The 14,645-nt window shown below is 41.1% G+C and overlaps 1 protein-coding gene across 1 annotated transcript in view; it reads right to left on the bottom strand.

The window, feature by feature from the left end:
• LOC107602509 (XK-related protein 4-like) overlaps positions 1-10,888 on the bottom strand; it is a 26,604-nt gene extending 15,716 nt beyond the window's left edge. The window contains exons 1-2 of the mRNA XM_016295020.1: positions 10,881-10,888; positions 8,810-9,009 (exon numbers count right to left, since the gene is read on the bottom strand). Coding sequence (XP_016150506.1) covers positions 8,810-9,009; positions 10,881-10,888 — 208 coding nt within the window. The remainder of the gene's footprint in view (positions 1-8,809; positions 9,010-10,880) is intronic.
• Positions 10,889-14,645: the final 3,757 nt, after the last annotated feature.

Below are 14,645 nucleotides of genomic sequence, written 5' to 3'. Positions count from 1 at the left end.
TTAGAGACCAAGCGGAGAAAAAAGACCACTTCAAGGTGTAGAGGTGTCTCGTAGACTGGGCTCTAGCCTCTGAAATTGTGTTTAAGACTCGCTCTGGGAGGCTCGAAGGCTCCCGTTGAGCGGCCAGAGGTGCAGGGCCCATAGGTCGGGCCGTGGATGCCATATTGTCCTGTTCGCTTGAGAGAGGAGATCCCGTCTCAGCGGAAAGGGCCAAGAGGCTGCTATCAACAACTGAGTTAGCTCTGATGGTTCATCCAAAGGGGGGCCACCAGGAGAACCTTGTGTTTTTGTTCCCTTACTTGCCTGATTACCTCTGGGATCAGGGTGGTCGGGGGAAAAGCATAAAGAAGGAGGTTGGGCCAATCGTGGGCCAATGGTCTTTGATAAATAAATTGGGCAGTGAGAGTTGTCTTCTGAGGCGAAGAGGTCCACCTCGGCCTCACTGAAGATCTCTCAGATCCTCTGAACCGTCTGCGGATGGAGCGTCCACTCCCCTGAGGGGACATTGCTCCTTGATAACATGTCCGCTCCTTGGTCCAATTGCTGCTCTCAGTGAGCGCAGGTTGAGTTCAGCTTATTCCAAGGGGCGCTCTACCAGAGTGAAGAGACGCTTCGAGGAGAGGCCTCCCTGGCGATTTATGTAGGACACCACGGACCTGTTGTCCGATCGGATTAGCACATGGTGTCCTTTTAGGACTGGCAGGAAGAACTGACAGGCACGACATACTGCTAGCATTTCCAGGCAGTTGATGTGGAAGCCTTTTCCCGCCTTCGACCAGTGGCCGAAAATCGATATGCCCTCGCACAGCGCCCCCCAACCTGAGTTGGAGGCGTCTGTCGTGACCACCGTCCTTCTGCAAACCATCCCCATGGCCACGCCCTGTTTCATCCAGCGGGAGTTCTTCCAGGGGGCCAGGGCTGTTACACAGGCCTGACTCACCCTGATCTGCAGGCGTCCGTGATGCCACGCATGGGATGGAACCCGTGGATTCAACCAGCGCTGAAGGGGGCGCATATGAAGCAGACCCAACTGTATCGCTAGCGATGCCACCGCCATGAGGCCCAGCATCCTTTGAAACGCTTTGAGAGGGCGAGTGGTACCAATCTCGAAGGAGGTCGCCAGCCTCCGTATGGCCAGAGCCTGTTCCGGCGTGACTACAGCTCTCATTTGGGCTGAGTCGAAAATTGTTCCCAGGAACGATATTCGCTGGCTGGGGAACAACGGGCTCTTGGCAAAATTGACCCTGAGTGTCAGGCACGCCAGGTGGCTGAGAAGGAGTGTCCTGTGTGATATTAATTCTGCCTCTGACAGGGCCAGAACGAGCCAGTCGTTGAGGTAGTTGAGAATGCGGATTCCCATCTGTCTCAGAGGGGAGAGAAAAAGCTGGCTTTTTACTTCGTAAAAGTGCGGGGGGCCAGAAAGCATGCATCCAGCGAAAAGAACCAGTCTCCTGAGCGAATTTGCGCAAGGATCTGTTTCAGCATAGTCAACCCGAACGACCTTTTCATGAGGGCGTGATTCAGGTGTCTGAGAACGAGGATGGTCCCATCCTATTTGGGGACGAGGAAGCCTGACTTGCTCTGAGCTGGGGGAACAGTTTTTATGGCTCCTATCGCCAGCAAATTCATCACCTCTGAGCGCAGGACGTGTGTGTCTTTGCTCTAAGCTGAGGTGGGAACCACGCAGCTGAATCGCGGGGTATTCGAGCAAATTGCAGTGAATAACCTCGTTGTATTATCTCCAACACCCAGATTGACACTACAGGGATGGCCCGACAGGCCTCAGCCCATGTGACAAGGGGTTGGATTAAATTGAGAAGCTGGTCGCCGTATGGGGACCCCACACTCAGAAGAGGAAATTTGCTTTCCCTGAAAATGCTTTCAAAAAATGCTTCGGACACTACAGGGATGGCCCGACAGGCCTCAGCCCATGTGACAAGGGGTTGGATTAAATTGAGAAGCTGGTCGCCGTATGGGGACCCCACACTCAGAAGAGGAAATTTGCTTTCCCTGAAAATGCTTTCAAAAAATGCTTCTCTAGACTTAATGCTCTCATAGCAGAGCAGTCAAGTCAGCCCCTGTGCGCGCAGCCTCAGTGCGGGCGTGGCCCAGACGCGTCCAATTTGAAGCTGTCAATGATAATAATCATTAGTGACAGCATTCTCTTTTAATCCACCTAAAAAGATCAAACCGCTAGTTAGAAGAGGAGTTTTGATGATCTTTATGTGTAAACACTCTGGCAGATCAAAAATGCTGCGCACATTCTCTCAAATCCGCTCGTAGCATATGAGGGGAGGGGCGGGGCCGTCTTCATTGAAGAAGGCGAGCCGCGAGCAAAGCAGAGCTTACTACTCTCGTAGTAAGAGCGGTCTGTCTTAGCAGTGCAGCCTCAGCGTGGGCGTGGCCCAGGCGAGAGGCGCGTTCAGATACAAAGCTGTTAGCGATATTGAATCATTGGTGACAGCGTTCTGCTCCAAACCGCCCACGAGGATTGAGCCGATCCCCACGTGTAAACACACTGGCAGATCAAAAAGCTGTGTGGAAAGTAATGCATGCGGGGGCTTTGCCGGCATTAAATCACTCAAGCCTGATCATTCATACCCGCGAGTTCGTCGTTTCTATCTCCGAGTAACTAGGAGGAGAGAAACACAAGAGCGGGGGAGGCGGGGCTCAGCGAAGCACACACAAATGCGAAGCTGCCAGCGTTTTGCTTTGATCTGCCTAGGAGGATTAAGCTGCTTGTGAAACGAGGAGCGCTGATTCTCATGTGTAACGCACACTGGCAAATTAAGCACGGCTGATGTGTGTCGGCATGAAATTGCTCAAGCCTGATCGCTCAACCCCCGAGCTTGCCGTTGCTTCCTCTGAGGTAACTGGGAGGAGAGAAACATGAGAGCGGGGAGGCGGGGCCACCTTCCGCAAACGAATAGGGGAAGACTGCTTTCGTGGTAAAAGCAGCCCGTGTCTGTGAGCGCAGTCATAGTGACACACACAATTCGAAGCTGCCAGTGGCAGCATCTGCTCTGACCTACTTAGTAGGATAGAGCTGCTCGATGTAAAGAGGTACGCTGATCCTTACGTGTGAGACACGGATTGAAGTGCAGCGGAGAGAGCGAGTACACAGGCTCTGTGTTGGCGTGAGATCGCTCAGACCCGGTTGCTTAGTTCCCAGGCTTCGCCGTTTCTCTCTCCGGGGCTTGCTGAGAGAGGAGAAACGGGAGAGCGGGGCTGCCTTCAGTGAAAGGCGAGTGGAGAAGAGCGAGTGGAGAAGAGCGAGACTCATGCTCTGAGTGAGCATTCTGTCTCAGTAAGTGCGCAGCTCTCTGCCCTTCTGCGTCGGATCCGAGTGCAACGGGGAGAGAGAGCACGCAGGCACAGTGCCGGCATGAGATCGGTCAACCCGGACTCTGCTGTTTCCCTCTCCGAGGCTCGCTGAGAGAGGAGAAATGGGAGAGCGGGGCTGCCTTCAGTGAAGGTGGTCCACGAATGGAGAAGGGCGAGACTCATGCTTTCAACGAGAGCATTCCATCTCAGTGAGCGAGCAGTCTCTGCGTGGGGGCTGCCCAGACAGGTGACACACTCACTGCCCTTCTGCAACACTCGCAGCGCGATATTTGCAACAACGTCGCTAGAATTTGCTCTTTTAAGGCTTACCTGCTAGAAATAAGCTCTTTCAGAATCGCTGGATGGCGGCAGGGGAACAGGACCGGAACTGCTGCGATGCTGAGGCGTCAAGAGAGCCGGTCAGCCGAGCAGGGAGGTCTCAATCCAGGATCTTTCAGGATCAGCGATGAGCGTAGACTCGTCGCTGAAGGAGAAGAAATCTGAGAATCCGGACTCTGCTGTTTCCCTCTCCGAGGCTCGCTGAGAGAGGAGAAATGGGAGAGCGGGGCTGCCTTCAGTGAAGGTGGTCCACGAATGGAGAAGGGCGAGACTCATGCTTTCAACGAGAGCATTCCATCTCAGTGAGCGAGCAGTCTCTGCGTGGGGGCTGCCCAGACAGGTGACACACTCACTGCCCTTCTGCAACACTCGCAGCGCGATATTTGCAACAACGTCGCTAGAATTTGCTCTTTTAAGGCTTACCTGCTAGAAATAAGCTCTTTCAGAATCGCTGGATGGCGACAGGGGAACAGGACCGGAACTGCTGCGATGCTGAGGCGTCAAGAGAGCCGGTCAGCCGAGCAGGGAGGTCTCAATCCAGGATCTTTCAGGATCAGCGATGAGCGTAGACTCGTCGCTGAAGGAGAAGAAATCTGAGAATCCTGTGGCGAACGCCCGCTTATATAGCCAGATGCCCCGCCCATTCGCTATACCCCGCCCAGCTCCGCTGCCTAGCCATTGGTTCGTTTTTAATACACTGCACGAACCAATGGCCATGCAGTTTCACTGCGTGAATGAAAAAAGGCTTCAGTTCAGGAGAAAAAAGGCTTTTTCCCATATGCGTCTAGCAAGACGCAGTACGAGTGTAGTATCGAAAGGGAACAATGCTTTTGGGAAACACACCCCAGATCTGAGCATGCAATGATTTTGGCATATTTTTGTGTACTATAAGTAACAGACCAAAGGGGTTAGAATTGGTTAGCTTTGTAAAGTTAGTTGCTGCTGGTAGGCCATTATAAAGAACACTGTCAAAAATTTGCAATAATTGCATATGTACGTCAATGCGGCAGTAAACTTAAAGGGACATCTCTTTCCCTAAAAGGTGCATATTTATACCTTACAGTAGTACTGTACTGCTATTAACCTTTTAGGGGTAAATAAGATACAAAGATGTCCCTCTTAAGGTTACGAACTGTTGAGCCCCTAATGGTACAATTTTTGCATTTTTTTGCAGAGTGTAGCCATTTATTCTAAAGAAATACATTTTGCAGATATTTCACTATGTGATAGATGTTTTTTCCAGTGAATATTTTGTGGAGGGCTCTTAAAAGCATAAAATGGATCTATAATAGGACTGTCTGCGGCCTTTGACGTCACAGCCCAGAAGAGGTACTATTGTGAAGAGTTTGGGAGTGTGAGCGATTTTGTGGTGTCATTCATCAATTTATGTTGTCAGGACATCACTTTCCTGCGGCTCTAGAGTAGGGTGACCAGACGTCCTGGTTTTTGGTGTCCTGTCCTCGGAAATGGCCCTGTTTTATAGCACGTTCAAAACAACGCTTACTTTCACCAGCAGATGCGCTGCAAGCTATACTGATTACTAGTTGCGTGCCGCTACTGTAACCATGAAGAACTTGGAAGAGAGCAGAGCGCCATTATCATCATTTATCAAAAGAGACACTGTTATTGGTTTCAAGGTAGTCACATACTAACTATATACATGTCAAAACAAAGTAAAACGTTTGTGTGCACTTTATAACAAGGCATGATAAGGTTGCGGGATTGTTTTGCACACAGTATTAAACATTCCTGAGAATTCCGCTGTCACAACTCCGATATGAATAATATAAAAAAAGAATAAACTAAACAATAACACTTGCAGAAAGCACATACTTTGTGGTCAAAATGAGCCTAAAATACAAAATAATAAGCCTGATTAGGGATAGTAAAATCATAAACATAAAATAACTAATTTGAAAAGTTGTAATTACTTTATACTCCCAGTTTGTGAAAATGTTAAATACAGTCAGAAAATGTTTAAAAATATTGAGTAAATACAGTTTTATTTATCATATGTTCTTGTATTTATTGTTTTATTTTTAACGTGTTTTTGTAAAGTCATAATTTTGTTATAATCATATTTACTTGTAATCTGTTTACTATTTGCTATAGTTACTATTTACTTTTCATAGTGTGATTTTTGGTGAACCGTAGGCCTATTGATAAACTAGGGTAAGTTTGATCCCTAAACATCATTGTAATTATTAATTATGATATTAATTATATGGAAGCCACAACAATTAAAAAAACATACACAAATATATTGTCCCTGTTTTTTTAATTTGTAGATAATCACAAGTGACATTTCAATTATATTTTGACCACTGAACTAGGAAATGTCCCTGGTTTTCATTCCAGAAATCTGGTCACCTTACTCTAGAGTTAGCAGACAACTTTATAGTTTAGAACAACTTAGTGCTTAAATATTAATTTAAGGGGTTTTGCTGAAACCAGGCTTTGGTGATTAGAAAAAAATATACTGTCTGGATCTCAGTTCCCATGAGCAAAGATGGCAGATTTCAAATCACATTCTTCCAGAGGGTCATACATTTTGTCAGCTGAGTAACTGTCATTAAAATGAATGAGATTGTTAACGGATAGCTTTCTCCAGGTATTATAGACCTGCTTGCATCAGACGGTCAGTAAATGGACTGTGGCTGACACTACAGGATTTAAAACATCAAGTGATATAAACAAAATGTGAAGAAAACTTTTATGAGTTGATTGTTAAACAATGCTATAAAACAGTTCCTCTAACTGTCTGCTGTATAATCTGCACAGCTGGTTTTCACCGTGCCCAAAAATGGTGCATCTCCAAAAAGGTACCCAAACAAAATTACATCGGTTTGAAGACTTGCTTTTTCCCTTATAAATTCCCACTTTTGGCAACACTCTTGAAAAAGCACTCCGCTTCGCTCCCTTGCAGCAGTCGTTAATGTTCAGTGGCAGTTGAGTTTTTCTCACTCTCTGTCCCTCTCCATCATTGTTATATGGACAGGATGAAATTTGTAAAGTGAAGGATGACAGTAAACCTGGGAGTCCTCTCTCCTCAGCATGTCCTACCCTCACCCTTACAAAGAAGTATGGCAGCATTGTGATAGTATCCAAAAAGAAGAACCAACTAAACCAGCTTAAAAGCAGTTTGGCCAGATTGGGAGACCAGCTAAACAAGCACAAAATCTTAAGTTCTAAACTAGCTAGCTAAGACCAGCAAACCACCTTAGGCTGGTTTAAGGGTTTGTTAGTTTTTTTGGTCAGCAAAGGATTCCGCATTCACCCCAACACAGGCACTTTAACACAGAGCTAAAATTGTCACATTCACTTCATTATACACAATTATTGTATGTACAGGTTTGACTAGAATCAACTTATGGAGCTTTTCCACTGCATGGTACGGCTCGGCTCGGCACGGCACGGCTCGGTTTGCATTCCCACTGCAGTTTTGTACCGCTTTAGAGTGGGCGGGATTATAGACATGTCATTATAGTTGCGCCGCCTCTACTGCCGTGACATCATCGTAAACACGACACAAACAAACACACAACAATGGAGCACATCGATGGAATGGTGTTCTTCATTCTCAGCATATGAATGTTTTTAACTGCAAGACGAAGGAGTTTGTTTCAAAAGAGGCTGATGGCAGCAGGTGCGCTCGTTCAAACGGTTGTGTTCGTTCAAAAAAAGTTGTGTTCGATCCTTGCTGGCTGTGCTGATTTAATCTAGCCGGTCTAGTGTCTTGTGTCGCAAGTTCAATGACGCAGGTTGTGACGATTCTCTCCGGCCAATCAGTGATCAGCAGGGTTTACGCATCATATTTTGGTAACGATATGGCTTGCTTGGAACCTCAGCCAAGGTGGTACTGAAAAAAGTACCAGGTACCAGGTACTGTACGCAGTGTATAACCCCCCCAAAAGCGAGACGTGCCGCGCCGTACCATGCAGTGGAAAAGCGCCATTAGTCTCGCACAGCCAGACCTTCAGACTGATGGCAGAAGGTCTGGGAACCTTGGCCGCTCCGAGATGACAATAGGTCAATAAACGATAACTGTGACTATATCAACATGCAATATCACTGATGAAAAAAGACGAGACTAAAATATATAGAAAAAAATTTTCATCGAAAAAAGGAGACAACATATTATTGCAGACTGCTGTACACGCCTCTACTACATGAGCTTGTGTGGTCACCAGATATCAAGAGTTCAAATCCACAAATTAGAGCTGTTAAAAGGATAAATTTTCTGCCCCATGTGCACGCGCTCGTTTTTCATTGCGGAAGCACCGACAATGATCTGAAAACACCGACAAACAAGTAAGCTGGAGTTTAACGATCTTCATGTGGGATGTTCGGCTTAAATGAAAGTGTCATTCAGCCAGTCTGCGTTCTGTCATGAGATTTCGATTATTTTGTTTCCGATTTCACTTACTCAACCGCTGTTATTTTAAAAGAGAAACATTATTGCAATTTGGAATTATTGTAATTACTATTAGGAATTTTACCATATGAGTCCACATTCTATTGATTTGGGCTTATTGGTGAAAGTGAAATAACTGAAACATATATATATATATATATCAGTTTAACTATGATACAATATGACGAAAAGTTTTCATTGACTAAGACTAGACTAAAATGCTCAGACATTTAGTCGACTAAAACTTGACTAAACAAAAACAGGACAAGCTTGACTAAATGATAGCTAAAAAAAACATTTGACACGAGGACTATGACTAAGACTAATTTAAAAGACTAACAAACAAACAAAGACTAACAAAGACCGACAAAATTAACACTAGGTAGGGGTCAGGTCAATTTTGCAGTCAAATTAACGAGGTCAACAGTGCCTAGATATATGAAGCACAGTTCACACAGAGGTCAATTTCAAACTAAGCAGTTTTCTGTCAATCAACGTAGTGAATTCACGTGACCAACTTGAACATGAACAAAATCTGAGTGGGGAACTATTTTGCCCTTATGATAAACTCCTGAACATGCGGATTCCTATTGAAATGACTGGATTTCACCGAGCAACAGTAAATGTGACCGCCCATTTAGGTGATCTATAAACAATGGAAGTCCATGAGATGTTCTTCTTAATATAGTGACACAAACATAAGTGTGTTTGAGTGCGCTTGTGTTGTGTTACCTTGCACAGCCTGGAGTTTGTGAGTCTGTATGATGATACAGAGCTGGAGGACCAGCTGAGGTGCGCTCTCCAGGAACGTGGCCAATAGGTGGAGCATGCTGACGTCAGCATACTCGTACACCATCCTCCAGTAGAACCTCCAGCGGTCATTCTCTCCGCTCTGCCTGCTCCTGATGCCCAGGTAGATGGTGTGGAAGTACCTGCGTGAGACACAAAGAAAACCCTTTTAAAACCTTTCTCTCTGAACTCTCACTGAACTCTCAATGACAGGGCAGAATCAGCTTCTGCGACAGACACACGGCTAGAATATCTAAATGTTTTGTCTGCTTTTCTTTTCAACCTGACCTTACAACCAGACAGACTGTTCTCAGCTATGTTGGTCTCTGTGCTGTTTTGTAAACAAGATTTGCCCATTTTGAACTGCTGATGAATTATATTATTTAATGTCAAAGCTGATGACTCGACACATCTCAAAATGATTCAACCAAAAATGGAACATTATGTCATCGCAGCATGAATAGTTAAACACTGAATTTTTTATAATGTGTGTAGTGACACTTTCCACGAACAGGGCACAAAATTGGACCTTTATCTTTTTTAATTCATCTTTAAAAAATGATCAGTGAAAGGAGGTGTTTACTGTTAATTGTTAACTCTAAAGGAAGTTAAATGATATTATATATTTTAATGTTTTGTTATTATGTTTGTTATGTTTTGTTTTATTTTATTTTAATTTTATATGAGGTTTGCGATTTTAATACATATCTGCAAACAGTTTAAAACATTTTATAGATATAAGCATAAATGAACATCAAAAATAAAAAGACAACTTTTTAATAATAAAAAACAATTAAAATAGTAAATTACGAGATCAAATGATACAGGGCGACACAAAAAATGAAAAAATTTAGTAAAATTTGTAAAAATTAGTAGTATGCCATTAACAATTAAAATTTTTTTAGTATGTCATTAACAATTAAAAAGTTGTTACTACAGTTAAATGAATATCACAGACTGTGAAAATTATAAAAATAGAGTTTAATTGTTAAATACAGTTGATGAGATTATCTCTTCAGTGGTACAGGCCAAGATCCCCATTTTAACACGGGAGTACAGGCGTGATTGCTGTTTTGTAAACAAGATCTGCTGTGGATGGACCGTTTTGAACTGCTGATGAATTATATTATTTAATGTCAAAGCTGATGACTCGACACATCTCAAAATGATTCAACCAAAAATGGAACATTATGTCATCGCAGCATGAATAGTTAAACACTGAATTTTTTTAAATTGGACCTTTATCTTTTTTAATTCATCTTTAAAAAATGATCAGTGAAAGGAGGTGTTTACTGTTAATTGTTAACTCTAAAGGAAGTTAAATTATATTATATATTTTAATGTTTTGTTATTATGTTTGTTATGTTTTGTTTTATTTTATTTTAATTTTATATGAGGTTTGCGATTTTAATACATATCTGCAAACAGTTTAAAACTTTTTATAGATATAAGCATAAATGAACATCAAAAATAAAAAGACAACTTTTTAATAATAAAAAACAATTAAAATAGTAAATTACGAGATCAAATGATACAGGGCGACACAAAAAATGAAAAAATTTAGTAAAATTTGTAAAAATTAGTAGTATGCCATTAACAATTAAACATTTTTTAGTATGTCATTAACAATTAAAAAGTTGTTACTACAGTTAAATGAATATCACAGACTGTGAAAATTATAAAAATAGAGTTTAATTGTTAAATACAGTTGATGAGATTATCTCTCCGGTGGTACAGGCCAAGATCCCCATTTTAACACGGGAGTACAGGCGTGACGTCTTAAACACAAGCTACCCTTTATGCTAGATAACATACTGTATCTAATAGTTCTCACAAAAAAAAACACGGGATGCTTGTCTACAGTGCTTTAAAAAAAAGTCATGGGACACCAAAGTGTTCTGTATAAATGGAAAGTGCCTGTAACGATTACATTAAAGGAAAGCAAAAAAACTAAATTACTCAAGGTTTTGTGAGTGAATCTCAGCGAGGACGTCTGCAGTTGAAAGTAACTTACCTCTTCATGGGCCTTTCTGCCCCTTTAGTCATACAAAGCTCTTCATTTGCTTGTAATAAAGTGAAAAAGTTCCTGTGCAAAAACTGAGGAATTTTAAACTAATTATCACATCTATATTTACCTTCCTAAACTTCCTATGATTCAAATGTAAATTTTAATTTTTAATATACACCTTTGCAATAAGGTAAGGAATACAGATGAGCTTCTACAGTTATTCAACTTAATACACTCAAATAGTTATACAGATATTTAACAAAGAAACCAAAAACGATTATATTACATAATATGCTAAATGCTACTACTATATTCATTGCACGAGTTCACATGCATGGTAAAACGGATTTTGCTTGCTTTACTGGAAGAATTTCTCGTACTTGCTAGAAAATCTTTGCTTCAAACACCAATTAGTATCTGAAGTCATTCTGAAATAAAATCTATATTTATTTTATGGTACCAACTCGGCAAGCCGCAGCAATAATCTCAAAGAAATTCACTTTTAAAAATTCTTGCTCGCAAAAAGGTGGAAAATCTGTAGGGATTGCTATGGCAACACTGGCCTCTTTGCTACAAAATACCAGAAAGTTGAACAAACCCGCTGCTTTCACAGGGAAAAAAAAGGCTGAATGTGACAGTATGTCGCAGACAAACACACTCATAATGAACGACTGCTACACAAAGATCTTTTAAAAGCACTGTGTCATCTGCTAACAGTAATGGATTGGTGGTGAATGGTGCTAATGTCTCTCAGGTATGTTACTGTGGCCCGTGGGTTAGTGTGATGCTAAAGGCACCTGCTTGCAGTGACGTGTCTTTGCCAAGTGACCCATCCCAGCGTTTTTCCCAGCAATCCCCACTGTGTAGTTTACCCTTTGACCCAAATAGGCATCCAGCCAAGAACAGACACACACTTCCATTTATACACACATATTCTCTCTCCCCAGAGATTCATTAACAGGCCGTTAAGAGCATCAGCTTGGCTGTTACCTTAACAAGAGGGCTTCAAACATACAAAAAACAAAAACACAATGTGTATAAATGCTTATGGGGGATACAGTCTTGTTTGCACAATGTTTTGTCATTGATTTCTTTGAGAGTGGCTGCCGCCCACTCTGTCTGCCAGATTCTCTCTGCTACAGTTTGCACTTTGATCATTTGTATGCAAAGCATGATTTTATAGTACACTACATGCCAACTTCAATCAATTCAGAGGCAATGAGTTTACAAGCAAAATATAATGGATACGTTGATTTATGGACAGAAAAAAATACTCACTAAGGTAAATGGTGGAGCACTACACTCATATCAGAATGAAAGTGCATGCCTTGAGGTACTGTGTTTGTTGAACACATTCTTGAATATAAATGCGTAGAAGGCACTGTACATTTTGCCCACCTGTTATTCCTTCATGCTTACTCTGCATTAGGAAAGGGTTCTAGATCAGTGTTTCCCAAGCACTGTTGAAATGTTGAATGGTTAACCTATACTGTTGAATCTATAACAGAATTTATGGCTTCACCCCCCGGTTTTACAGACAAGGCTTAAGCCTGGTCCCAGACTAAAATGTATGTCAACTGAAATAAACTTGCACTGACTGATCTTAAAATATATCAGTGCCTTTGTTTTGTCTCAAGATGCACACCAGTAATGTGTTTTCTAAGGCACGTTTATGAAAATTACTTAAATGTCCTAATTGAACTATGTCCTAATCCTGGTTTAGTCTACGCCCTGTCTGTGAAACCAGGCCTAAAAGTATTAGAGCTGTCAAAAGATTACAAGAATTTAGAATAATGAATAATAATGACAAAAATAAAAAATACTATTAATTTGTAGACATAAGAATATTTGTACAAATTTAATTTGTATAAATAAATATATAAAACTGAATTTATCACTTTAAAAATATTAGAGCTGTCAGAAGATTACAAGAATTTCTAATAATGAATAATAATAAAAAATAATAATAATTTGTAGACATTTTTAAAATACAATTAATTTAAAAATAAAATAAATATATAAAACAAGTTATCATTTTAAAAATAGTAGGGCTGTCAAAAGAATTTATAATGAATCTTTTAAGAATTTATAATAATTCATGATAACTGTAAATTAATTAGGTAAATTGAATAAAAAAATACATGCATACATACATACAGTGCCTTGCGAAAGTATTCATACCCCTTCATTTTTTTCACATTTTGTTGCTGCCTTATGTTAAACTGCTTTAAATTACTTTTTCTCCACATCAATCTACACTCCATACAGCATAATGCTAAAGCAAAAAAATTTTTTTAACATCTCTGCAAATTTGTTAAAAATAAAAAACTTAAATGATTCCATTGCATAAGTACTCATACCCTTATCTGGAACAGTTGAAATTTAGCTCAGGAACATTCATATTGCTTGTAAATGTTACTACACGTCAAGTGAAGTTAACCTGTGGCAAATTCAATTGAATGGGTATGATTTGGAAAGGCACACGTCTTAATAAAAGGTCTAACAGCTGATAATGCATATGAGAGCAAAAACCAAGCCCTGATGTCAAAAGAACTGCATGTAGAGCTCAGAAACAGGTTTGTATCAAGCCACACATCTGTGGAAGAGATCAGAAAAAAATCTGCTTCATAGAAGGTTCCAGGGATTAAAGTTCTCCGTTGCTACGACGGATTTTCGTTAACTGCAACGAGTCTACGACGGATTTCCGTCAATTGGAAAAAATGAGGGGAAAAGAAACATTTAGCGCATTGTTGTTGTTGTTCTGCTGAAAATCATCCCCGCCACGGCTGCAGCTTCTCAGTGACAAGATAGTGATGCCGCTCACATTATTCACTGTCGGGTTATTAGCAGAGAACACAGAGCAGAACTTGAATTTCGGCACTGGATTGCGGCTACCATTTCATTTGCACATGCTTTTGAGTCTTGAGAACTCACTCACGCGCTCTGATTTTCTGTGCGCCCACAGATCGCGATAAGGAGAGTGACAACTTTTAATAGTTATTAAGGGAGTTTGCAAATGGAATATTGATTTAATACAACAGCTCAATAAACAAGTACTGCCTGATTTTGCTCTATTTCTTCCAGGAAAATAGTTCCAAATATAGTAACAGCTCAGCAGCTGCGCATCTCTAAAAGCAAACACAGCGGTGTTTAATTCATTCAATGAAAGTGCGTGTTTGAACGAATCTAGTGAGTCAGTGATTCATGATTACCCATTCATCTCTTTCTTCATTCCTGAATGAATCAGCGGTTCGAACGAATCAATTGAATGAATGATAAAGTGATAAAACTAGTGACTTGCCGCCACCTGCTGGCGGATTTAGTTTCATTTTTAGCGTATAATTTCAGTTATTTAAATCATTTAATATTTCTGTATTCAAAATGTTATATTTAAAACTTTAATCTCCACATGAATGTATGAATTGAATTGCACTCATATACCTCTGAGCCTCATTAAACGTCTGAAAATGTACCGACAAGCCACTTTTGTGTTCTTCTGTGCCACCTCTGAAGTACAAATAATTTTTTTATTAATACTATTTCATATGATTGGTAGCTTATTTGTCTTATTCTACTTATTATATTGTTTTAAATAGAAATTTTAAAAAGCTTATAAACGTACATTTCTGAATTTGACAGATGAAAATGATGCCATTACAAAGGTAAAAAGAAAATACCCCTGTGAGTCACTTTAAGGAGTCAAATGTCACCTCATATTAGGAAGGATCATTTTTGATCAGAATTTTTTATTATTGATCAGAAGGTGCTCCT

The sequence above is a fragment of the Sinocyclocheilus grahami genome, unplaced genomic scaffold, assembly GCF_001515645.1.
Source record: "Sinocyclocheilus grahami isolate Dianchi unplaced genomic scaffold, SAMN03320097.WGS_v1.1 scaffold329.1, whole genome shotgun sequence".
Taxonomy (NCBI): Eukaryota; Metazoa; Chordata; class Actinopteri; order Cypriniformes; family Cyprinidae; genus Sinocyclocheilus; species Sinocyclocheilus grahami.
The sequence above is the reverse complement of the archived record's forward strand: the minus strand, read 5'-3'. Positions and strand labels throughout refer to the sequence as shown.